The 17,586-nt window shown below is 58.5% G+C and overlaps 3 protein-coding genes across 3 annotated transcripts in view; 2 read left to right on the top strand and 1 right to left on the bottom strand.

The window, feature by feature from the left end:
- LOC137465714 (mediator of RNA polymerase II transcription subunit 11-like) overlaps positions 1–17,586 on the top strand; it is an 89,882-nt gene that overhangs the window by 22,344 nt on the left and 49,952 nt on the right. The window lies entirely within an intron of this gene.
- Positions 2,445–8,501, bottom strand: LOC137465730 (galactose-3-O-sulfotransferase 4-like). The gene is made up of 3 exons (XM_068177773.1): positions 8,391–8,501; positions 5,118–5,367; positions 2,445–3,239 (listed from the first exon to the last, which is right to left on the bottom strand). The coding sequence occupies exons 1-3, from the start codon at positions 8,498–8,500 to the stop codon at positions 2,445–2,447; spliced, it is 1,155 nt and encodes a 384-aa protein (XP_068033874.1). The 5' UTR covers position 8,501.
- Positions 12,997–17,586, top strand: part of LOC137465729 (cohesin subunit SA-3-like) — a gene marked incomplete at its 3' end in the record, with an annotated part of 31,781 nt that continues 27,191 nt past the window's right edge. Inside the window, exons 1-5 of the mRNA XM_068177772.1 lie at positions 12,997–13,008; positions 14,675–14,785; positions 15,997–16,092; positions 17,043–17,093; positions 17,271–17,316. Of these exons, the coding sequence (XP_068033873.1) occupies positions 12,997–13,008; positions 14,675–14,785; positions 15,997–16,092; positions 17,043–17,093; positions 17,271–17,316 (316 nt within the window). The remainder of the gene's footprint in view (positions 13,009–14,674; positions 14,786–15,996; positions 16,093–17,042; positions 17,094–17,270; positions 17,317–17,586) is intronic.

Raw genomic sequence — 17,586 nt, 5'->3', positions numbered from 1 at the left:
ACGTCGCGCAGGATTTTGCAGACGGAGCTGCGGGACACGCCGAAGGTGGCCTCCAGCGCCCGGTACTCGGTGGCGGCGCCCAGGCGGCACAGCGTGAGCGCCAGGCGCACCTCGGCGGGCACGGCGCGCCGCATGGCCGTGTCCCGCCGGCCGATGGCCGCGCCCAGCCGCGACACCAGCGCGTCGAACGTGGCCGGCAGCAGGCGGAAGCGCTCGCTCCACTCGCGGCCGCCCAGCGCCTTCTCCCGCACCGTGGCCCAGAACGCGGAGCTGCGGCGGCGGCTCCACACGCGGCCGCGCCGCCGCCACGGCGGGGCCTCGGGGGAGGCGCGGCGGGCGGGCAGCAGGGCGAGGCGCAGCGCGGAGAGGCGGCGGCGGCGCAGCAGCAGCAGGCGGAGGCGGCGCAGGAGCGCGAGGCGGCGGCGGCGGCGGCGGCGGCGGCGGCGGAGGAGGAGCAGGAGCAGGGACAGGGAGACGGCGGCGGCCGCCATGGGCGGCGCCATGTTGGGGCGGTAGGGGAGGGGAAGAAGGGCGGAGCGCGCATGCGCGGCGCCGAGTTCCCCGTGGTGCGCACGCGCGGCAGGGCGAGGGCGCGCCGCCCCCGCCCCGCTCGCCGACCAATCAAGACCCAGCGCCGCCTAAACCCGCCCTTGATCGACAGCAAAGCGAACCAATCGGGTTTTGCGGCTAAATGATTGACAGCCCGCAGAGCCAACCAGCGCGCGTTTATTGGTGTGTGCACGGAGTAAAGCGAAGCACGCGGGAATTCCCGAAATTCCCCCGAAATTCCCCCAAATCCCCACCGGGATTCAAGGGGGGGGGAAAAATTGGGGGGAGGGGTCGTACCTGTCCCGGGGCAGGGGGAACTGAGGCACGGAGTGGTTCCAGAGGGAGAAAATTCCTCCAGTTCCCAAAAAATTCCCGCCGGGACTTCTGTACCTCCCGCGGGGAAACTGAGGCACGGAGTGGTTCCAGAGGGAGACAATTCCTCCAGTTCCCAAAAATTCCCGCCGGGACTTCTGTACCTCCCGCGGGGAAACTGAGGCACGGAGTGGCTGCATTGGAAAAATTCCCAAAATTCCTGGAATTCCGGGCGGTTGTACCGCGATCTGGGGTGGGGAAACTGAGGCAAGAGGAAGATTCCCGATGAGAAAATCCCCGAAGTTTCTGGAATTTGGGGGCGTTTTGTACCCTTCCGGGGTAAACTGAGGCACGGAGCGGTTCCATCGGAAAGTTCCCAAAACTCCTGGAATTTTGGGGGTTCTGTCCCAATCTTTGGGAGGTAAATTGAGGCGTCAAGTTATTCCGTGGGGAAATGCTCCATGGGAAAATCCCCCAAATTCCTGGAATTGAATCCATAGGAAAACTCCGGGAATTCCAGAGGTTTTACCTATAGGGAAACTGAGGCACAGGGGACGATTCCAGCCCCAAAATCCCAGAAAGTCCCCGATTCCCACGGGAATTTCTCGGGATTTCTGCGGGTTTTTTCGGGAAACCGAGCCCCGGGGAGCGGGAATTCCCAGAAAATTCAGGAATTTCACCCCAAAATGAGAGTCCCCGAATCCCTGGGGTTTGGGGGCAGATTCCCCAAATTCCTGGGGTTTTGGGGCTCCAATCCCAGATTTTTGGGGTAAAAAGGATTGAATCCGTGGGAAAACTCCTGGGATTCCGGGGGTTTTACCTACAGGGAAACCGAGGCACAGGGGACGATGGCAGCCCCAAAATCCCCAATCCCCATGGGAATTTCCCGGGGATTTTTGTGATTTTTTTTTGGGGGGAAACCGAGTCCCGGGGAGCGGGAATTCCCCGGCGACGTCGGCGCTCCTCCCCGGAGCCGGCGTTGCCGACCCGGCGCCGCTCGGCGTGGGAGATTCCCCGAATCCCTGGGGTTTCCGGGACTCCAATCCCCAAATTTTTGGGGTAAAATGAATAAATCCATGGGGAAATCCCCCGGATTCCCGGGATTTTTGGGGGGGGGGGGAAAGAATGAACCCGTGGCACAAATTAGCCAAGGGGAAACCGAGGCACGGGGGGCGATTCCAGCCCCGAAATCCCAGAAGATCCGGCGATTCCCGCGGGAGGCTCCCGGGCATCTCCGCGTTCCCGGGGAGCGGGAATTCCCCGGCGGCGTCGGCGCTCCTCGGCGGCGCCGGCGTTGCCGACCCGGCGCCGCTCGGCGTGGGAGATTCCCCGAATCCCTGCGGTTCTGGGGGGAGTCCTCTGAAATTCCTGGGATTTTGGGGCTCAAGTCCCGAATTCCTGGGGGAAACGTATTCGATCCGTGCGGAAGTTCCTGCAATTCCGGGGGCGGGGGCGGGTTTTACCTGTGGGGAAACCGAGGCACGGGGGGGGGCGATTCCAGCCCCGAAATCCCAGAAGATCCGGCGATCCCCGCGGGAGTCTCCCGGGCATCTCCGCGTTTCCCGGGGCGCTCCGCGGCGGCGTCAGGGCTCCTCGGCGGCGCTGGCGTTGCCGAACTGGCGCCGCTCCAGCAGGTCTTTGTAGGGCAGCTCGGGCAGCGCCAGGCGCCCGCAGAGGCGCCGCTCGTCGGGCGGCAGCCCCGGGCGCAGCGCGAAGCCCAGCACGGCGTCGGCGGCGCCGGGCGGCTGGAACGGCCGCAGCCGCCCGTCGGCGATGGCGCCGGCGGGCACGGGGCCGCCGCCGCGCAGGCAGCGCTCCTCCAGGCGCCGCCGCCGCCGCCGCAGCTCGGCCGCCTCGCGCCGCAGCCGCTCGGCGCCGAAGCGCTCGGCCTGGCGCCAGAAGGAGCGGTTGAAGTGCGAGTAGAGCGCCCAGTCCAGCGCGTTCCACGCCCGCAGCCGCCGCCGCTGCGCCGCCGTCACGGCCGCGGGCGCGCCGCGGGCGTTGTGGCGGAACAGGTCGACGGCGGCGCGCGGCCAGCACAGCCGGTGCCGCAGCAGCACCAGCGACTCGTCGAAGCGCTCGGCCAGCAGCACCAGCGGGAAGACGCGCTCCAGCCGCGCCAGCAGCGCCGGGATCTCCGCCGGCCGCGCCGGCTCGGGCAGGCCGAAGTCGAACCACTGCGGGTTGCGGGCGTAGTGGTTGCCGCGCTGGCCCGGGCGGAAGAAGCGCCAGGGCGAGGCCAGGAAGGCGTCGAGCGAGGGAGCGCGGCGGAACGCCGGCGCCGCGGCGCGGAAGTAGGAGAAGGCCGAGGCGCCCTGCGTGCCGGGGTCGCGCACGATGGAGAAGTAGAACGAGTCGTTGGGCATCACGCGCTGCACCTGCGGACGCGGCGTTCCGCGAAAGTCACGGTTTTCCCCCAAAAAATTCCCAAAATTCCCCAAAATCCCTTCGCCCCAGGCTCCCCCGCCGAACTCGGGCAGGCGGACGCGCACGCGGCGGCAGAGGGCGTCCAACTTGCGGCCCCCGGGGCTGAAGCCGCCGACCCCAAACTGCCCTAAAACCCCCGTAAAAAATCCCCAAAAAATCCCAAAAACTCCAAAATAATTCTAAAAAAAATCCCCAAAAAATCCCGGTTTTTGCCCCAAAAATCCCATTAAAAAAATCTGAATTTTCCCCCACAACCGCCCTAAAAAATCCCCCAAAAATCCCTCGAAAATCCCCCAAAAAAGCCCCAAAAATCCCGATTTTTCCCGTAAAAACTCCGTAAAAAATCCAGAAAAATTCCCTAGAATTCCCCAGAATTCCCCGGAATCCCCAGAACCGCGTCGCCCCGGCGCGCCGACCTCGGGCAGGTGGAAGCGCATGTGGTGGCAGATGGCGTCCAACTTGCGGCCCCCGGGGCTGAAGCCGCCGACCCCAAACTCCCCTAAAAATCCCCCCAAAAACTCCAAAAAAAATTACTAAAAAACCCCCAAAAAATCCTGGTTTTTGCCCCAAAAATCCCATTTAAAAAAATCTGAATTTTCCCCCACAACCCCCCTAAAAAATCCCCCCAAAAAACCCCAAAAAATCCTGATTTTTCCCCTAAAAACCCCCTAAAAAATCCGGAAAAAATTCCCAAAATTCCCCGGAATTGCCCAGAACCGCGTCGCCCCGGCGCGCCGACCTCGGGCAGGTGGAAGCGCACGCGGCGGCAGAGGGCGTCCAACTTGCGGCCCCCAGGGCTGAAGCCGCCGACCCCAAACTCCCCAAACTCCCCTAAAAATCCCCCCAAAAACTCAAAAAAAATTACTAAAAAACCCCCTAAAAATCCCGGTTTTTGCCCCAAAAATCCCATTAAAAAAATCTGAATTTCCCCCCACAACCGCCCTAAAAAATCCCCCAAAAAATCCCTCGAAAATCCCCAAAAAAGCCCCAAAAATCCTGATTTTTCCCGTAAAAACCCCCTAAAAAATCCGGAAAAATTCCCTAGAATTCCCCAGAATTCCCCGGAATCCCCAGAACCGCGTCGCCCCGGCGCGCCGACCTCAGGCAGGTGGAAGCGCATGTGGTGGCAGATGATGTCGAACTTGCGGCCCCCGGGGCTGAAGCCGCCGACCCCAAACCCCCCAAACTCCCCTAAAAATCCCCCCAAAAAATCCCAAAAACTCCAAAAAAATTTCTAAAAAATTTCTAAAAAAATCCCCAAAAAATCCCAGTCTTTTTCCCCAAAAATCCCATTAAAAAAATCTGAATTTCCCCCACAACCCCCCTAAAAAATCCCCCAAAAAATCCCTCGAAAATCCCCAAAAAAGCCCCAAAAATCCCGATTTTTCCCCTAAAAACCCCCTAAAAAATCCGGAAAAAATTCCCAAAATTCCCCGGAATCGCCCAGGACCGCGTCGCCCCGGTGCGCCGACCTCGGGCAGGTGGAAGCGCATGTGGTGGCAGATGACGTCGAACTTGCGGCCCCCGGGGCTGAAGCCGCCGACCCCAAACCCCCCAAACTCCCCTAAAAATCCCCCCAAAAAATCCAAAAAATTCTAAAAAAATTCTAAAAAAATCCCCAAAAAATCCCGTTTTTTTCCCCAAAAATCCCATTAAAAAAATCTGAATTTTCCCCCACAACCCCCCTAAAAAATCCCCCAAAAAAACCCCCAAAAATCCCCAAAAATCCTGATTTTTCCCGTAAAACCCCCCGTAAAAAATCCCCAAAAATCCCCAAAATTCCCAAATTCCCCGGAATTCCCAGAACCGCGTCGCCCCGGCGCGCCGACCTCGGGCAGGTGGAAGCGCATGTGGTGGCAGATGACGTCGAACTTGCGGCCCCCGGGGCGGAAGCCGCGCACGCGCTCGGCGCGGAAGGGCGCGGGGTAGCCGAACTGGTAGCGGTGGGGGAGGGCGAAGCGCAGCTGTCGCGACTCGCCGTATCGCGACAGCAGGTTCACCACGCTGCTGCCGCCCGTCTTGTGCGTCTTGAGGAACACCACGTGCGAGCGGGGCCGGCACGCCGGGGCCGGCGCGGGCCTGCGGCACAGCGGGCGCGTCGCGATCGCCGCCGGCTACGGCGCGCCGGCTCGCCCCAAAACCCCGGGGTTCTCTTTTGCCGTCCCGGGATTTCCCCTGCGAATTCCGGGCTCTCGCGTGCCGGTCGGGATATCGCACGCGGCTATCGCGATATTTGTCCCGGTATCTCCCGAATAAATCCTGCTATTTGGCCCTAATTGTTTGCCCCTGAAGTCGCGGTGTTTGCCCCCAAAGTCGCCATATTTGCCCCCAAAGTCACGATATCTGCCCCAAAGTCGCGATATTTGCCCCCAAAGTCGCAATATTTGTCTCCAAAGTCGTGATATCTGCCCCAAAGTCGTGATATTTGCCCCCAAAGTCGCAGTATTTGCCCCCAAAGTCGTGGTATTTGCCCCCAAAGTCGCAGTATTTGTCCCCAAAATTGCGGTGTTCACCCCCAAAGTCGTGATATTCGCCCCCAAAATCCCAGGATTTCCCCTCTAAATTCCGGGATTTCACATCCCAATCCGTGTGCGATATCGATAGTTTTGTCCCTAAATCCCCCGGGATCTTTGGGGTCTCTCCTGGGGGATGTGGGGTTTTCCCGGGATCTTTGGGTTTTCCCGGGATTTTTCGGGTCTCTCCTGAAGGATGTGGGGTTTTCCCGGGATTTTTGGGGTTCCCCGGGGTTTTCGGGGTCTCTCCTGGGGGATGTGGGGTTTTCCTGGGATCTTTGGGGTTCCCCGGGGTTTTTGGGGTCTCTCCTGGAGGATGTGGGGTTTTCCCGGGATCTTTGGGGTCTCTCCTGGGGTTTTTGGGGTTTTCCTGGGATCTTTGGGGTCTCTCCTGAAGGATGTGGGGTTCCGGGGTTTTGGGGGTCTCTCCTGGGGGATGTGGGGTTTTCCCGGGATCTTTGGGGTCTCTCCTGGGGGATGTGGGGTTCCCGGGATTTTTCGGGGTCTCTCCTGAAGGATGTGGGGTTCCCGGGATTTTTGGGGTTTTCCCGGGGTTTTCGGGGTCTCTCCTGGAGGATGTGGGGTTTTCCCGGGATTTTTCGGGGTCTCTCCTGGGGGATGTGGGGTTTTCCCGGGGTTTTCGGGGTCTCTCCTGGGGGATGTGGGGTTCCCGGGGTTTTTGGGGTTCCCCGGGATTTTCGGGGTCTCTCCTGAAGGATGTGGGGTTTTCCCGGGATTTTTGGGGTTCCCCGGGGTTTTGGGGTCTCTCCTGGGGGATGTGGGGTTCCTGCGGTTTTCGGGGTCTCTCCTGGGGGATGTGGGGTTTTCCCGGGGTTTTTGGGGTCTCTCCTGGGGGATGTGGGGTTCCCGGGATTTTTGGGGTTCCCCGGGGTTTTTGGGGTCTCTCCTGGGGGATGTGGGGTTCCCGGGATTTTTGGGGTTCCCCGGGGTTTCCGGGGTCTCTCCTGGAGGATGTGGGGTTTTCCCGGGATCTTTGGGGTTCCCCGGGGTTTTCGGGGTCTCTCCTGAAGGATGTGGGGTTTTCCCGGGATCTTTGGGTTTTCCCGGGGTTTTTGGGGTCTCTCCTGGGGGATGTGGGGTTCCCGGGATCTTTGGGTTTTCCCGGGGTTTTTGGGGTCTCTCCTGGGGGATGTGGGGTTTTCCCGGGATTTTTGGGGTTCCCCGGGGTTTTCGGGGTCTCTCCTGGGGGATGTGGGGTTTTCCCGGGGTTTTTCGGGTCTCTCCTGGGGGATGTGGGGTTTTCCCGGGATTTTTGGGGTTCCCCGGGGTTTCCGGGGTCTCTCCTGGGGGATGTGGGGTTTTCCCGGGATCTTTGGGTTTTCCCGGGATTTTTCGGGTCTCTCCTGAAGGATGTGGGGTTTTCCCGGGATTTTTGGGGTTCCCCGGGGTTTTCGGGGTCTCTCCTGGAGGATGTGGGGTTTTCCCGGGATTTTTCGGGGTCTCTCCTGGGGGATGTGGGGTTTTCCCGGGGTTTTCGGGGTCTCTCCTGGGGGATGTGGGGTTCCCGGGGTTTTTGGGGTTCCCCGGGATTTTCGGGGTCTCTCCTGAAGGATGTGGGGTTTTCCCGGGATTTTTGGGGTTCCCCGGGGTTTTGGGGTCTCTCCTGGGGGATGTGGGGTTCCTGCGGTTTTCGGGGTCTCTCCTGGGGGATGTGGGGTTTTCCCGGGGTTTTTGGGGTCTCTCCTGGGGGATGTGGGGTTTTCCCGGGATCTTTGGGGTTCCCCGGGATTTTTCGGGGTCTCTCCTGGGGGATGTGGGGTTTTCCCGGGGTTTTTGGGGTCTCTCCGGGGGGATGTGGGGTTCCCGGGTTTTGGGGGTCTCTCCTGAAGGATGTGGGGTTTTCCTGGGATCTTTGGGTTTTCCCGGGATCTTTGGGGTCTCTCCTGGGGGATGTGGGGTTTTCCCGGGGTTTTGGGGTCTCTCCTGGGGGATGTGGGGTTTTCCCGGGATTTTTGGGGTTCCCCGGGGTTTTTCGGGGTCTCTCCTGGGGGATGTGGGGTTTTCCCGGGATCTTTGGGGTTCCCCGGGGTTTTTGGGGTCTCTCCTGGGGGATGTGGGGTTTTCCCGGGATCTTTGGGGTCTCTCCTGGGGTTTTTGGGGTTTTCCTGGGATCTTTGGGGTCTCTCCTGAAGGATGTGGGGTTCCGGGGTTTTGGGGGTCTCTCCTGGGGGATGTGGGGTTTTCCCGGGATCTTTGGGGTCTCTCCTGGGGGATGTGGGGTTTTCCCGGGATTTTTGGGGTTCCCCGGGGTTTTGGGGGTCTCTCCTGGAGGATGTGGGGTTTTCCCGGGATTTTTGGGGTTCCCCGGGGTTTTGGGGGTCTCTCCTGGGGGATGTGGGGTTCCCGGGGTTTTTGGGTTTTCCCGGGATTTTTCGGGGTCTCTCCTGGGGGATGTGGGGTTTTCCCGGGATCTTTGGGGTCTCTCCTGAAGGATGTGGGGTTTTCCCGGGGTTTCCGGGGTCTCTCCTGAAGGTTGTAGGGTTTTCCCGGGATTTTTGGGGTTCCCCGGGGTTTTTGGGGTCTCTCCTGAAGGATGTGGGGTTTTCCCGGGATGTTTTGGGGTCTCACCTGCGGCGGAAGGGCCCCCCCAGCAGCCCCAGGGTGAAGCCCAGGGTGACGCAGACGCCCAGCGCCGCCCCCAGCGGGGACAAGCGGCGACAGCCGGGGGGGGGCTTCATCCTGGGGGAGCGGCGGGGACAGCGGCCTGGGGGGGACCCCCGCGGGTCACCCCAAAACCGGACACCCCAAAACCGGGCACCCCAAACCGGGCACCCCCGCGGGTCACCCCAAAACCGGGCACCCCAGACCGGGCATTCCCAAACCGGGCACCCCAAACCGGGCACCCCCAAACCGAGCAACCCCGCGGGTCACCCCCAAAACCGGGCACCCCCAGACCGGGCACCCCCAAACCGAGCAACCCCGCGGGTCACCCCAAAACCGGGCACCCCAGACCGGGCACCCCAAACCGGGCACCCCAAAACCGGGCACCCCCAGACCGGGCACCCCCAAACCGAGCATCCCCAGACCGGGCACCCCCAAACCGAGCATCCCCAAACCGGGCACCCCCAAACCGGGCACCCCCAAACCGGGCACGGTGTCCCCCAAACCGGGCACCCCCGCGGGTCACCCCCAGACCAGGCACCCCAAACCGGGCACCCCAAACCGGGCACCCCCCAAACCGGGCACCCCCGCGGGTCACCCCAAAACCGGGCACCCCAAACCAGGCACCCCCAAACCGGGCACGGTGTCCCCCAGACCGGGCACCCCCGCGGGTCACCCCAAAACCGGGCACCCCCAGACCGGGCACCCCCAGACCGGGCACGGTCCTGGATACCCAATCCCGGTCCTGGGTCCCAAATCCCGATCCCATTCCCGGTTTTCCCCCATTTCCAGTTTTCCCCCATTCCCGGTTTTCCCCCATTTCCAGTTTTCCCCCATTCCCGGTTTTCCCCCATTCTCAGTGTTCCCCCATTCCCGGTGTTCTCCCATTCTCGGTTTTCCCCCATTCCCGGTTTTCCCCCATTCCCAGTGTTCCCCATGTTCCCCATTCCCGGTGTTCCCCATTCCCAGTGTTCCCCATGTTCCCCATTCCCGGTTTTCCCCCATTCCCGGTTTTCCCCCATTCCCGGTATTCCCCATTCCCGGGTGTTCCCCATTCCCGGTGTTCCCCATTCCCAGTGTTCCCCATGTTCCCCATTCCCGGTTTTCCCCCATTCCCGGTATTCCCCATTCTCGGTTTTCCCCCATTCCCGGTTTTTCCCCATTCCCGGTGTCCCCCATTCCCGGTGTTCCCCCATTCCCGGTTTTTCCCCATTCCCGGTTTTCCCCCATTCCCGGTTTTTCCTCATTCCCCCCCCGTCCCAATTCTCGCCCCCCCCAAATCCCAAATCCCGCTGTCCCTCCCGATCCCAAACCCCGCTCCCCGTGTCCCCAATTCCCGCTTTTCCTCCCCAGTTCCCACTTTCCCCCGATCACAAATCTCTTTCCCCACAACCCCAAATCCCTCTTTTCCCCATTCCCGATCCCAAATCCCTTCCCCCGAACCCAAATCCCTTCTCCCGATCCCAAATCCCACTTCCCCCCGATCCCAAATCCCTTTCTCCCGATCCCAAATCCCTTCCCCCCGATCCCAAATCGCTCTTTTCCCCATTCCCGATCCCAAATCCCACTTTCCCCCGATCCCAAATCCCTTCCCCCCGATCCCAAATCGCTCTTTTCCCCATTCCCGATCCCAAATCCCTTTCTCCCGATCCCAAATCCCTTCCCCCCGATCCCAAATCGCTCTTTTCCCCATTCCCGATCCCAAATCCCTTCCCCCACTCCCAAATCCCACTTTCCCCCGATCCCAAATCCCTTCCCCCCGATCCCAAATCCCTTCCCCCCGATCCCAAATCCCTCTTTTCCCCATTCCCGATCCCAAATCCCTTTCTCCCGATCCCAAATCCCTTCCCCCCGATCCCAAATCGCTCTTTTCCCCATTCCCGATCCCAAATCCCACTTTCCCCCGATCCCAAATCCCTTCCCCCCGATCCCAAATCGCTCTTTTCCCCATTCCCGATCCCAAATCCCACTTCCCCCCGATCCCAAATCGCTCTTTTCCCCATTCCCGATCCCAAATCCCTCTTTTCCCGGTTTCCCCCTCACCGCGGCCTCGCTCAGCTCCGCCACATCCCGGGATCGGCTCCCGGGGGGTCCCGGGGGGTTTCCCGGCGATCCCAAAACTTCCCGGCGATCCCAAAGCCTGCCGCGACCCCAGAGGTTCCCGGCGATCCCAAAGCCTGCCGCGATCCCAAGGATTCCCGAAGTTCCCGATCCTTCTCTTCCCTGCCCCGCAAACTTTTCCCCTTTTGTCTGCGGCCCCGCCCCGGGACGGCCCCGGCGGGCGGGGAACGGGAACGGGATCTGGGATTTGGGATCTGGGATCTGGGATTTGGGACGGGAATGGGATCTGGGATTTGGGACGGGAAAGGGATCTGGGATCTGGGATTGGGGACGGGAACGGGATTTGGGATTTGGGATCGGGAATGGGACCTGGGACCTGGGATTTGGGATCGGGAACGGGGCTGGGAATGGGATTTGGGATTTGGGATCGGGAACGGGATTTGGGATTTGGGATCTGGGATTTGGGACGGGAATGGGATCTGGGATTTGGGATTGGGGAACGGGAACGGGATCTGGGAATGGGATTTGGGATTTGGGATTTGGGATCAGGAACGGGATTTGGGATTTGGGACGGGAAAGGGATCTGGGATCTGGGATTGGGGACGGGAACGGGATTTGGGATCGGGAACGGGATCTGGGATTTGGGACGGGAATGGGATCTGGGATTTGGGATCTGGGATTTGGGAACGGGGCCGGGAATGGGATTTGGGATTTGGGATTTGGGATCGGGAACGGGATTTGGGATTTGGGATCTGGGATCTGGGACGGGAACGGGATTTGGGATTTGGGATCTGGGATTTGGGATGGGAACGGGATCTGGGATCGGGAATGGGATCTGGGATTGGGAATGGGATTTGGGATCTGGGATTTGGGATCGGGAACGGGGCCGGGAATGGGATTTGGGATACGGGATACGGGATTTGGGATCTGGGATTTAGGACGTGAATGGGATTTGGGATTTGGGATTTGGGACGGGGATGGGATTTGGGATTTGGGATTTGGGATTTGGGACGGGGATGGGATTTGGGATTTGGGATTTGGGATCGGGAACGGGGCCGGGAATGGGATTTGGGATACGGGAATGGGATTTGGGATCTGGGACGGGAATGGGATTTGGGATCTGGGATTTGGGATAGGAACGGGAATGGGATTTGGGATCTGGGGTTTGGGATTTGGGACCTGGGATTTGGGATTTGGAACGGGAACGGGGCCGAGAATGGGATTTGGCATTTAGGATCGGGAATGGGAACGAGGCGGGGAATGGGACCGGGATTTGGGATCGGGATCAGGAATGGGATTTGGGACGGGAATGGGATTTTGGGGCCAGGAAGGGGATCGGGAATGAGATCCAGCCCCCCCCAGACCTCCTCAGACCCTCCCAAACCCCGAATTCCCCACAGAATTCCCAACTTTTGGGGTTTTTAGGGACCCCGCACTCCACAGAGAACCCCTAGTCTGCAGGCGAACCCCATCCCCCTACAGCCCCCCCCGACGCCTGCAGCCCCCCCCAGGCCCCTACAGACCCCTCCACCGCCCTGCGGACGCCCCCCAGCCCCACATTCCCGGCAGAATTCCCAACTTTTGGGGTTTTTTGGGAATTCCCCTCACGGAGCGGCCCCGCCGCGGGCCACGTGACCGCCGAAGCCACGCCCACTCACCCCCCGCACACCGCCCCCGCCCCTCTCGGCCACGTGACCGGGCGTGGCCGCGCCCCCCGAGGCTCGGCGCGTGCCGGGCGCCATTTTGTTTTGGCGCGAAGCGCGGCAGGCGCGAGGCGGGCTCGGTTCGGCCGGGTTTTTATTCGAGGGGAAAAGTTTGGGGTTTTGGGGGGATTTTCAGCCCCGCAAAGGTGAGGGGCGGGCAAGGGGGGTTCGCGGGTTGCCTGGAAGGGGGGGTTTTGGGGAGCTGAGAGGTTCCGACCGCGCCCCTCAGTGGGAGCCGAGGGGTTTTTATTGGGGGGGGGCTTCACTCTCATTCCAGGGGGGTTTGTGAGGGGAGGGCTTCATCCCCTCGTCTTAAATTGGGGTTTGGGTTGGGGGTTAAGAGACCCCAAAAGGTCCTGACCTCCCTTCTCTGAGGGATTTGTGAGGGGGGGGCTTCACTCCCCTCATTCCAGGGCGGTTTGTGAGGGGAGGGCTTCATCCCCTCGTCTTAAATTGGGGTCTGGGGGGTCTGAGAGGCCCAAATGTCCCCCTTTTTGGGATTTGTGAGGGAAAAGCTCTCCCCCACCCCTCAAACTGGGGTCTGGGGGGTCTGAGAGGCCCAAATCCCCCCCTTTGTGGGATTTGTGAGGGAAAAGCTCTCCCCCACCCCTCAAACTGGGGTCTGGGGGGCTCTGAGAGGCTCAAATCCCCCCTTTTTGGGATTTGTGAGGGAAAAGCTCTCCCCCACCCCCTCAAACTGGGGTTTGGGGGGCTCTGAGAGGCTCAAATCCCGCTCTTTTTGGGATTTGTGAGGGAAAAGCTCTCCCCCACCCCTCAAACTGGGGTTTGGGGGGGTCTGAGAGGCCCAAATGCCCCTCTTTGTGGGATTTGTGAAGGAAAAGCTTTCCCCCACCCCTCAAACTGGGGTCTGGGGGGTCTGAGAGGCCCAAATCCCGCTCTTTGTGGGATTTGTGAGGGAAAAGCTCTCCCCCGCCCCTCAAACTGGGGTTTGGGGGGGTCTGAGAGTATCAAATCCCGCTCTTTGTGGGATTTGTGAAGGAAAAGCTTTCCCCCCACCCCTCAAACTGGGGTCTGGGGGGTCTGAGAGGCCCAAATCCCCCCCTTTTTGGGATTTGTGAGGGAAAAGCTCTCCCCCACCCCTCAAACTGGGGTCTGGGGGCTCTGAGGGGCCCTTGGTGTGATCCAGGGGCGTGTGGGGATTTCTGGGGGGAATTTTTCAGGGGTTTTGGGGGGGTTTGACCCCACAAATGCGGGGGGGGGGGCTTCATTCGCCCCCTGAATTTGTGACGGGATTTTGGGGTCCCACCCCCCTCATTTTGTCTTTTTTCAGGGAATTTTTTAATCATTCCTTTTTTCTTTTCTAGAGGGAATTTTGGGAATCCCACCCCTCACTTTTCCCCTTCAGAGGGAATTTTGGGAATCCCACCCCTCCCTTTTCCTCTTTAGAGGGAATTTTGGGAATCCCACCGCCTCACTTTCCCCCCTTTAGAGGGAATTTTGGGAATCCCACCCCTCATTTTTCCCCTTTAGAGGGAATTTTGGGAATCCCACCCCTCACTTTCCTCTTTAGAGGGAATTTCAGGAATCCCACCCCTCACTTTTCCCCTTCAGAGGGAATTTTGGGAATCCCACCCCTCACTTTCCCCTTCAGAGGGAATTTTGGGAATCCCACTCCTCACTTTTCCCTTTAGAGGGAATTTCGGGGCTCCCACCCCCCATTCTCTCCTCTGGGGGTCCCAGCCTTGGGATACGCCTCCAGACCCCCCATTTTCCCCCATTTTCCCCCATTTTCCCCCATTTTCCCCCATTTTCTCCCATTTTCCCCCATTTTCCCCCATTTTCCCCCCATTTTCCCCCATTTTCCCCCATTTTCTCCCATTTTCCCCCATTTTCCCCCATTTTCCCCCATTTTCCCCCATTTTCCCCCCATTTTCTCCCATTTTCCTCCCATTTCCCCCCTTTTCCACCCTTTTTCTCCCATTTCCCCCCCCCTTTTTCCCCCTTTCCCCCCCCTTTCCCCCCCTTTTCCCCTCTTTCCCCCCCTTTTCCCCCCTTTTTCCCCCTTTTTCCCCCTTTTTCTCCATTTTCCCCCATTTTTCTCCCATTTTCCCCCCTTTTTCTCCCATTTTCTCCCATTTCCCCCCATTTTCTCCCATATTCTCCCATTTCCCCCCCTTTCCCCCCCCTTTTTCCCCCCTTTTCCCCCCTTTTCCCCCCCTTTTTCCCCCATTTTCTCCCATTTTCCCCCCTTTTTCTCCCATTTCCCCCCCCTTTTTCCCCCTTTTTCCCCCCTTTTCCCCCCTTTTCCCCCCTTTTCCCCCCTTTTTCCCCCTTTTTCCCCCTTTTTCCCCCTTTTTTCCCCCCTTTTTCTCCCTTTTCCCCCCTTCCCCCCCTTTTACCCCCCATTTTCTCCCATTTTCCCCCCATTTTCTCCCATTTCCCCCCCTTTTTCCCCCTTTTTCCCCCCTATTCCCCCCTTTTCCCCCCCAATTTCCCCAATCTCCCCCGTTTTTCCCTCTTTCCCAGCCCAGCCATGGCTCTGCACCGCTGCCCCCGGCCCCGCGCCGCGCGTTCCTGCTCCGGATCCTCCGGCCGCGCTGGGGGCCCGGCCCCCCGGAGCAGCTGCCCCCCGAGCCCGTAAGTTTCTGGGCAATGCCCAAACCCCTTCGCTTCCCCTTTTCCCGCTCCCTCCCCCAAAAACTCCCCGTTCCCAGCCGTGCTTCCCGCGCTCTCCTCCCTCCCCAGCTCCTTTGGATCCCGGTTTTTCCCAATTCTCCCCTCATTTCCCACATTTTTTCTGTTTTCCCCCGGTTTGTTCCCGTTTTTTTTCCTCCATCCCAGCCCACTTTCATCCCGTTTTTTCCTAATTCCAGCCCCATTTCCCCCCCGTTTTCCCTTTTTATCCCATTTTTTTTCTAATTCCAGCCCCATTTTCCCGTTTCCCCCAATTTTCTCTCATTTTTCCTATTTCCAGCCCCATTTTTCTCTGTTTCTCCCCATTTTCTTTTATCCCAGCCCCCTTTTATCTCGTTTTAACCCAATCTTACCTCATTTTTCCCCATTCCAGTTGTTTTTCCCTCTATTTCCCCCTCTCTTTCCTCGCTTTTTACCCCATCCCAGCCCTTTTTAATCCCATTTTCCCCGGTTTTGTCCCCATTTCTCCGGGTTTTTCCCCATTTCTCCCATTTTTACCCTAACTCAACCCTTTTTAATCCCATTTTCCCCGGTTTTGTCCCCATTTTTTCATGTTTTTCCCCATTTCTCCCATTTTTACCCCATCCCAGCCCTTTTAAGTCCCATTTTCCCCAGTTTCCCCCCATTTTCTCCCCATTTCTCCGGGTTTTTCCCCGTTTCTCCCATTTTTACCCCATCCCAGCCCTTTTTAATCCCATTTTCCCCGGTTTTCTCCCCATTTCTCCGGGTTTTTCCCCGTTTCTCCCATTTTTACCCCATCCCAGCCCTTTTAAGTCCCATTTTCCCCCCATTTTCCCCGGATTTCCCCCATTTCCCCCAGTTTTTCCCCAATTTCCCCCAATTTCTCCCCATTCTCCCCAGTCCCATCCCATTTTCCCCCATCCCACCTCCCTTTTGCCCTTTCCAGCCCCGCTCAGCCCCGAAATCCCCGTTTTTCCCCCCAAAATCCTGCAGGGAATTCCTGGAGGATTCCGACTCCGGCAGCGACTTCGAGGCGTCTGTGCGGCCCCGGAGCAAGCGGGGGCCCGCCCCGAGGAGCCGGCGGGAGCCTCGTAATTCCCCAAATCTCCTGCTTTTTGGGCATTTCCGCCCATTTCCCCCAGTTATGTCGATTTCCCCCATTTTCCCCGGATTTTTCCCCGTTTTCCCCGCAGGCCCCGAAGCGCGCCCGGCCCTCCAGCGGCGACGGGAAGAGCCTGGAGCAGAATTCCCTCTTCGAGGCCGTTTTTTCGGGAAGAGTGGCCACGGAGGTACCAAAAACGGGGAAAGTCCCTGGGGGGGGGTCCCCAGAATTTTCAGGATTTCCCCAAATTCCCTTTTCCCCCTCAAATCCCCATTTTTCTCTTGAAATTCCACCGTTTTCCCGCTCAGTTTCGTATTTCCTCATTAAAATTCTTCATTTTTTCCGCCAAAGTTTTGTTTTTTCCTCAAAATCTCTGCCTTTGCCCCCGAAATTCCTGATTTTCTCTGCAATTCCTCTTTTTCCCCTTGAAATTCCCGTTTTTCCCCCCTGAAATTTCCGTTTTTTATTTGAAATTACTGTTCTTTCACCTGAAATTCCCATTTTTTTGCCTCGAAGCTCCCATTTTTTCCCTGAAGTTCCTGAAATTAATCCCATTTTCCCCCACAATCACTTTAATTCCCCTGAAATTCTGTTTTGTGGGGTTTTCCCATAAAGTTCCTGGATTGTTTTCCCCCCTGAAACTCCTGCGTTTTCCCTTGAAACTCCTTTTTTTTTTTCCTCCTTTCCCAAAGTTCTGATTTCTTTCCCAACGTAATTCCATCTTTGCCCGAAATTCTCTTTTCTTCCCCCTGAAATCCTGCTTTTTCCTTTGAAATTCATAAGTTTCTCTCCCGGAAAGCTCTGTTTTCCCCCAAAAAAATCTGGCTTTTCCCTCCCAAAAAAAACCTGTTTTTTACCCAGAAAAAGTTTGGATTTTCCCCCCAAAAAAATACATTTTTTCTCCTCACAATTCCCATTTTTCTCCTCAAATTTCCCATTTTTCTCCTCACAATTCCCATTTTTCTCCTCAAAATTCCTATTGTTCCCCCCAAAAATCTCTTCCCCCCCCCAAAATTTCCAAATTTTCCCCCAAATTTCCGATTTTCCCCCCAAAACCCAAAATTCCCCCTTTTTCCCCCCCAAAATTCCTGATTTCCCCCCGAAATTCCTGTTTTTTCCCCCAAATTCCCTGCTCAGCCCCTGGTGGACGAGTGGCTGGAGTGGTACCGGCGGGGACCGGGAGGGAGCGTTCCTGGAGCTGCTGAACTTCACCGTGCGCTCCTGCGGCTGCCCGGGGTGAGAAACGGGCTGAAAAAACGGGGAAATCGGGAAAAACGGGAAAAAACCTGGGAAAAAATGGGAAAAAATGGGGAAAAAATGGAGAAAAATGGGGGAAAATGGGGGAAAATGGGGAAATTCGGGGAGTTCCTGGAGCTGCTGAACTTCACCGTGCGCTCCTGCGGCTGCCGGGGTGAGAAACGGGCTGAAAAACGGGGAAATCGGGAAAAACGGGAAAAAACCTGGGAAAAAATGGGAAAAAAATGGGGGAAAATGGGAAAAAATTGGAAAAAAATGGAGAAAAATGGGGGGAAAATGGGGGAAAATGGGGAAATTCGGGGGGTTCCTGGAGCTGCTGAACTTCACCGTGCGCTCCTGCGGCTGCCGGGGTGAGAAACGGGCTGAAAAACGGGGAAATCGGGAAAAATGGGAAAAAACCTGGGAAAAAATGGGGAAAAATGGG

This window comes from Anomalospiza imberbis, unplaced genomic scaffold (assembly GCF_031753505.1).
Source record: "Anomalospiza imberbis isolate Cuckoo-Finch-1a 21T00152 unplaced genomic scaffold, ASM3175350v1 scaffold_105, whole genome shotgun sequence".
NCBI lineage: Eukaryota > Metazoa > Chordata > Aves > Passeriformes > Viduidae > Anomalospiza > Anomalospiza imberbis.
The sequence above is the reverse complement of the archived record's forward strand: the minus strand, read 5'-3'. Positions and strand labels throughout refer to the sequence as shown.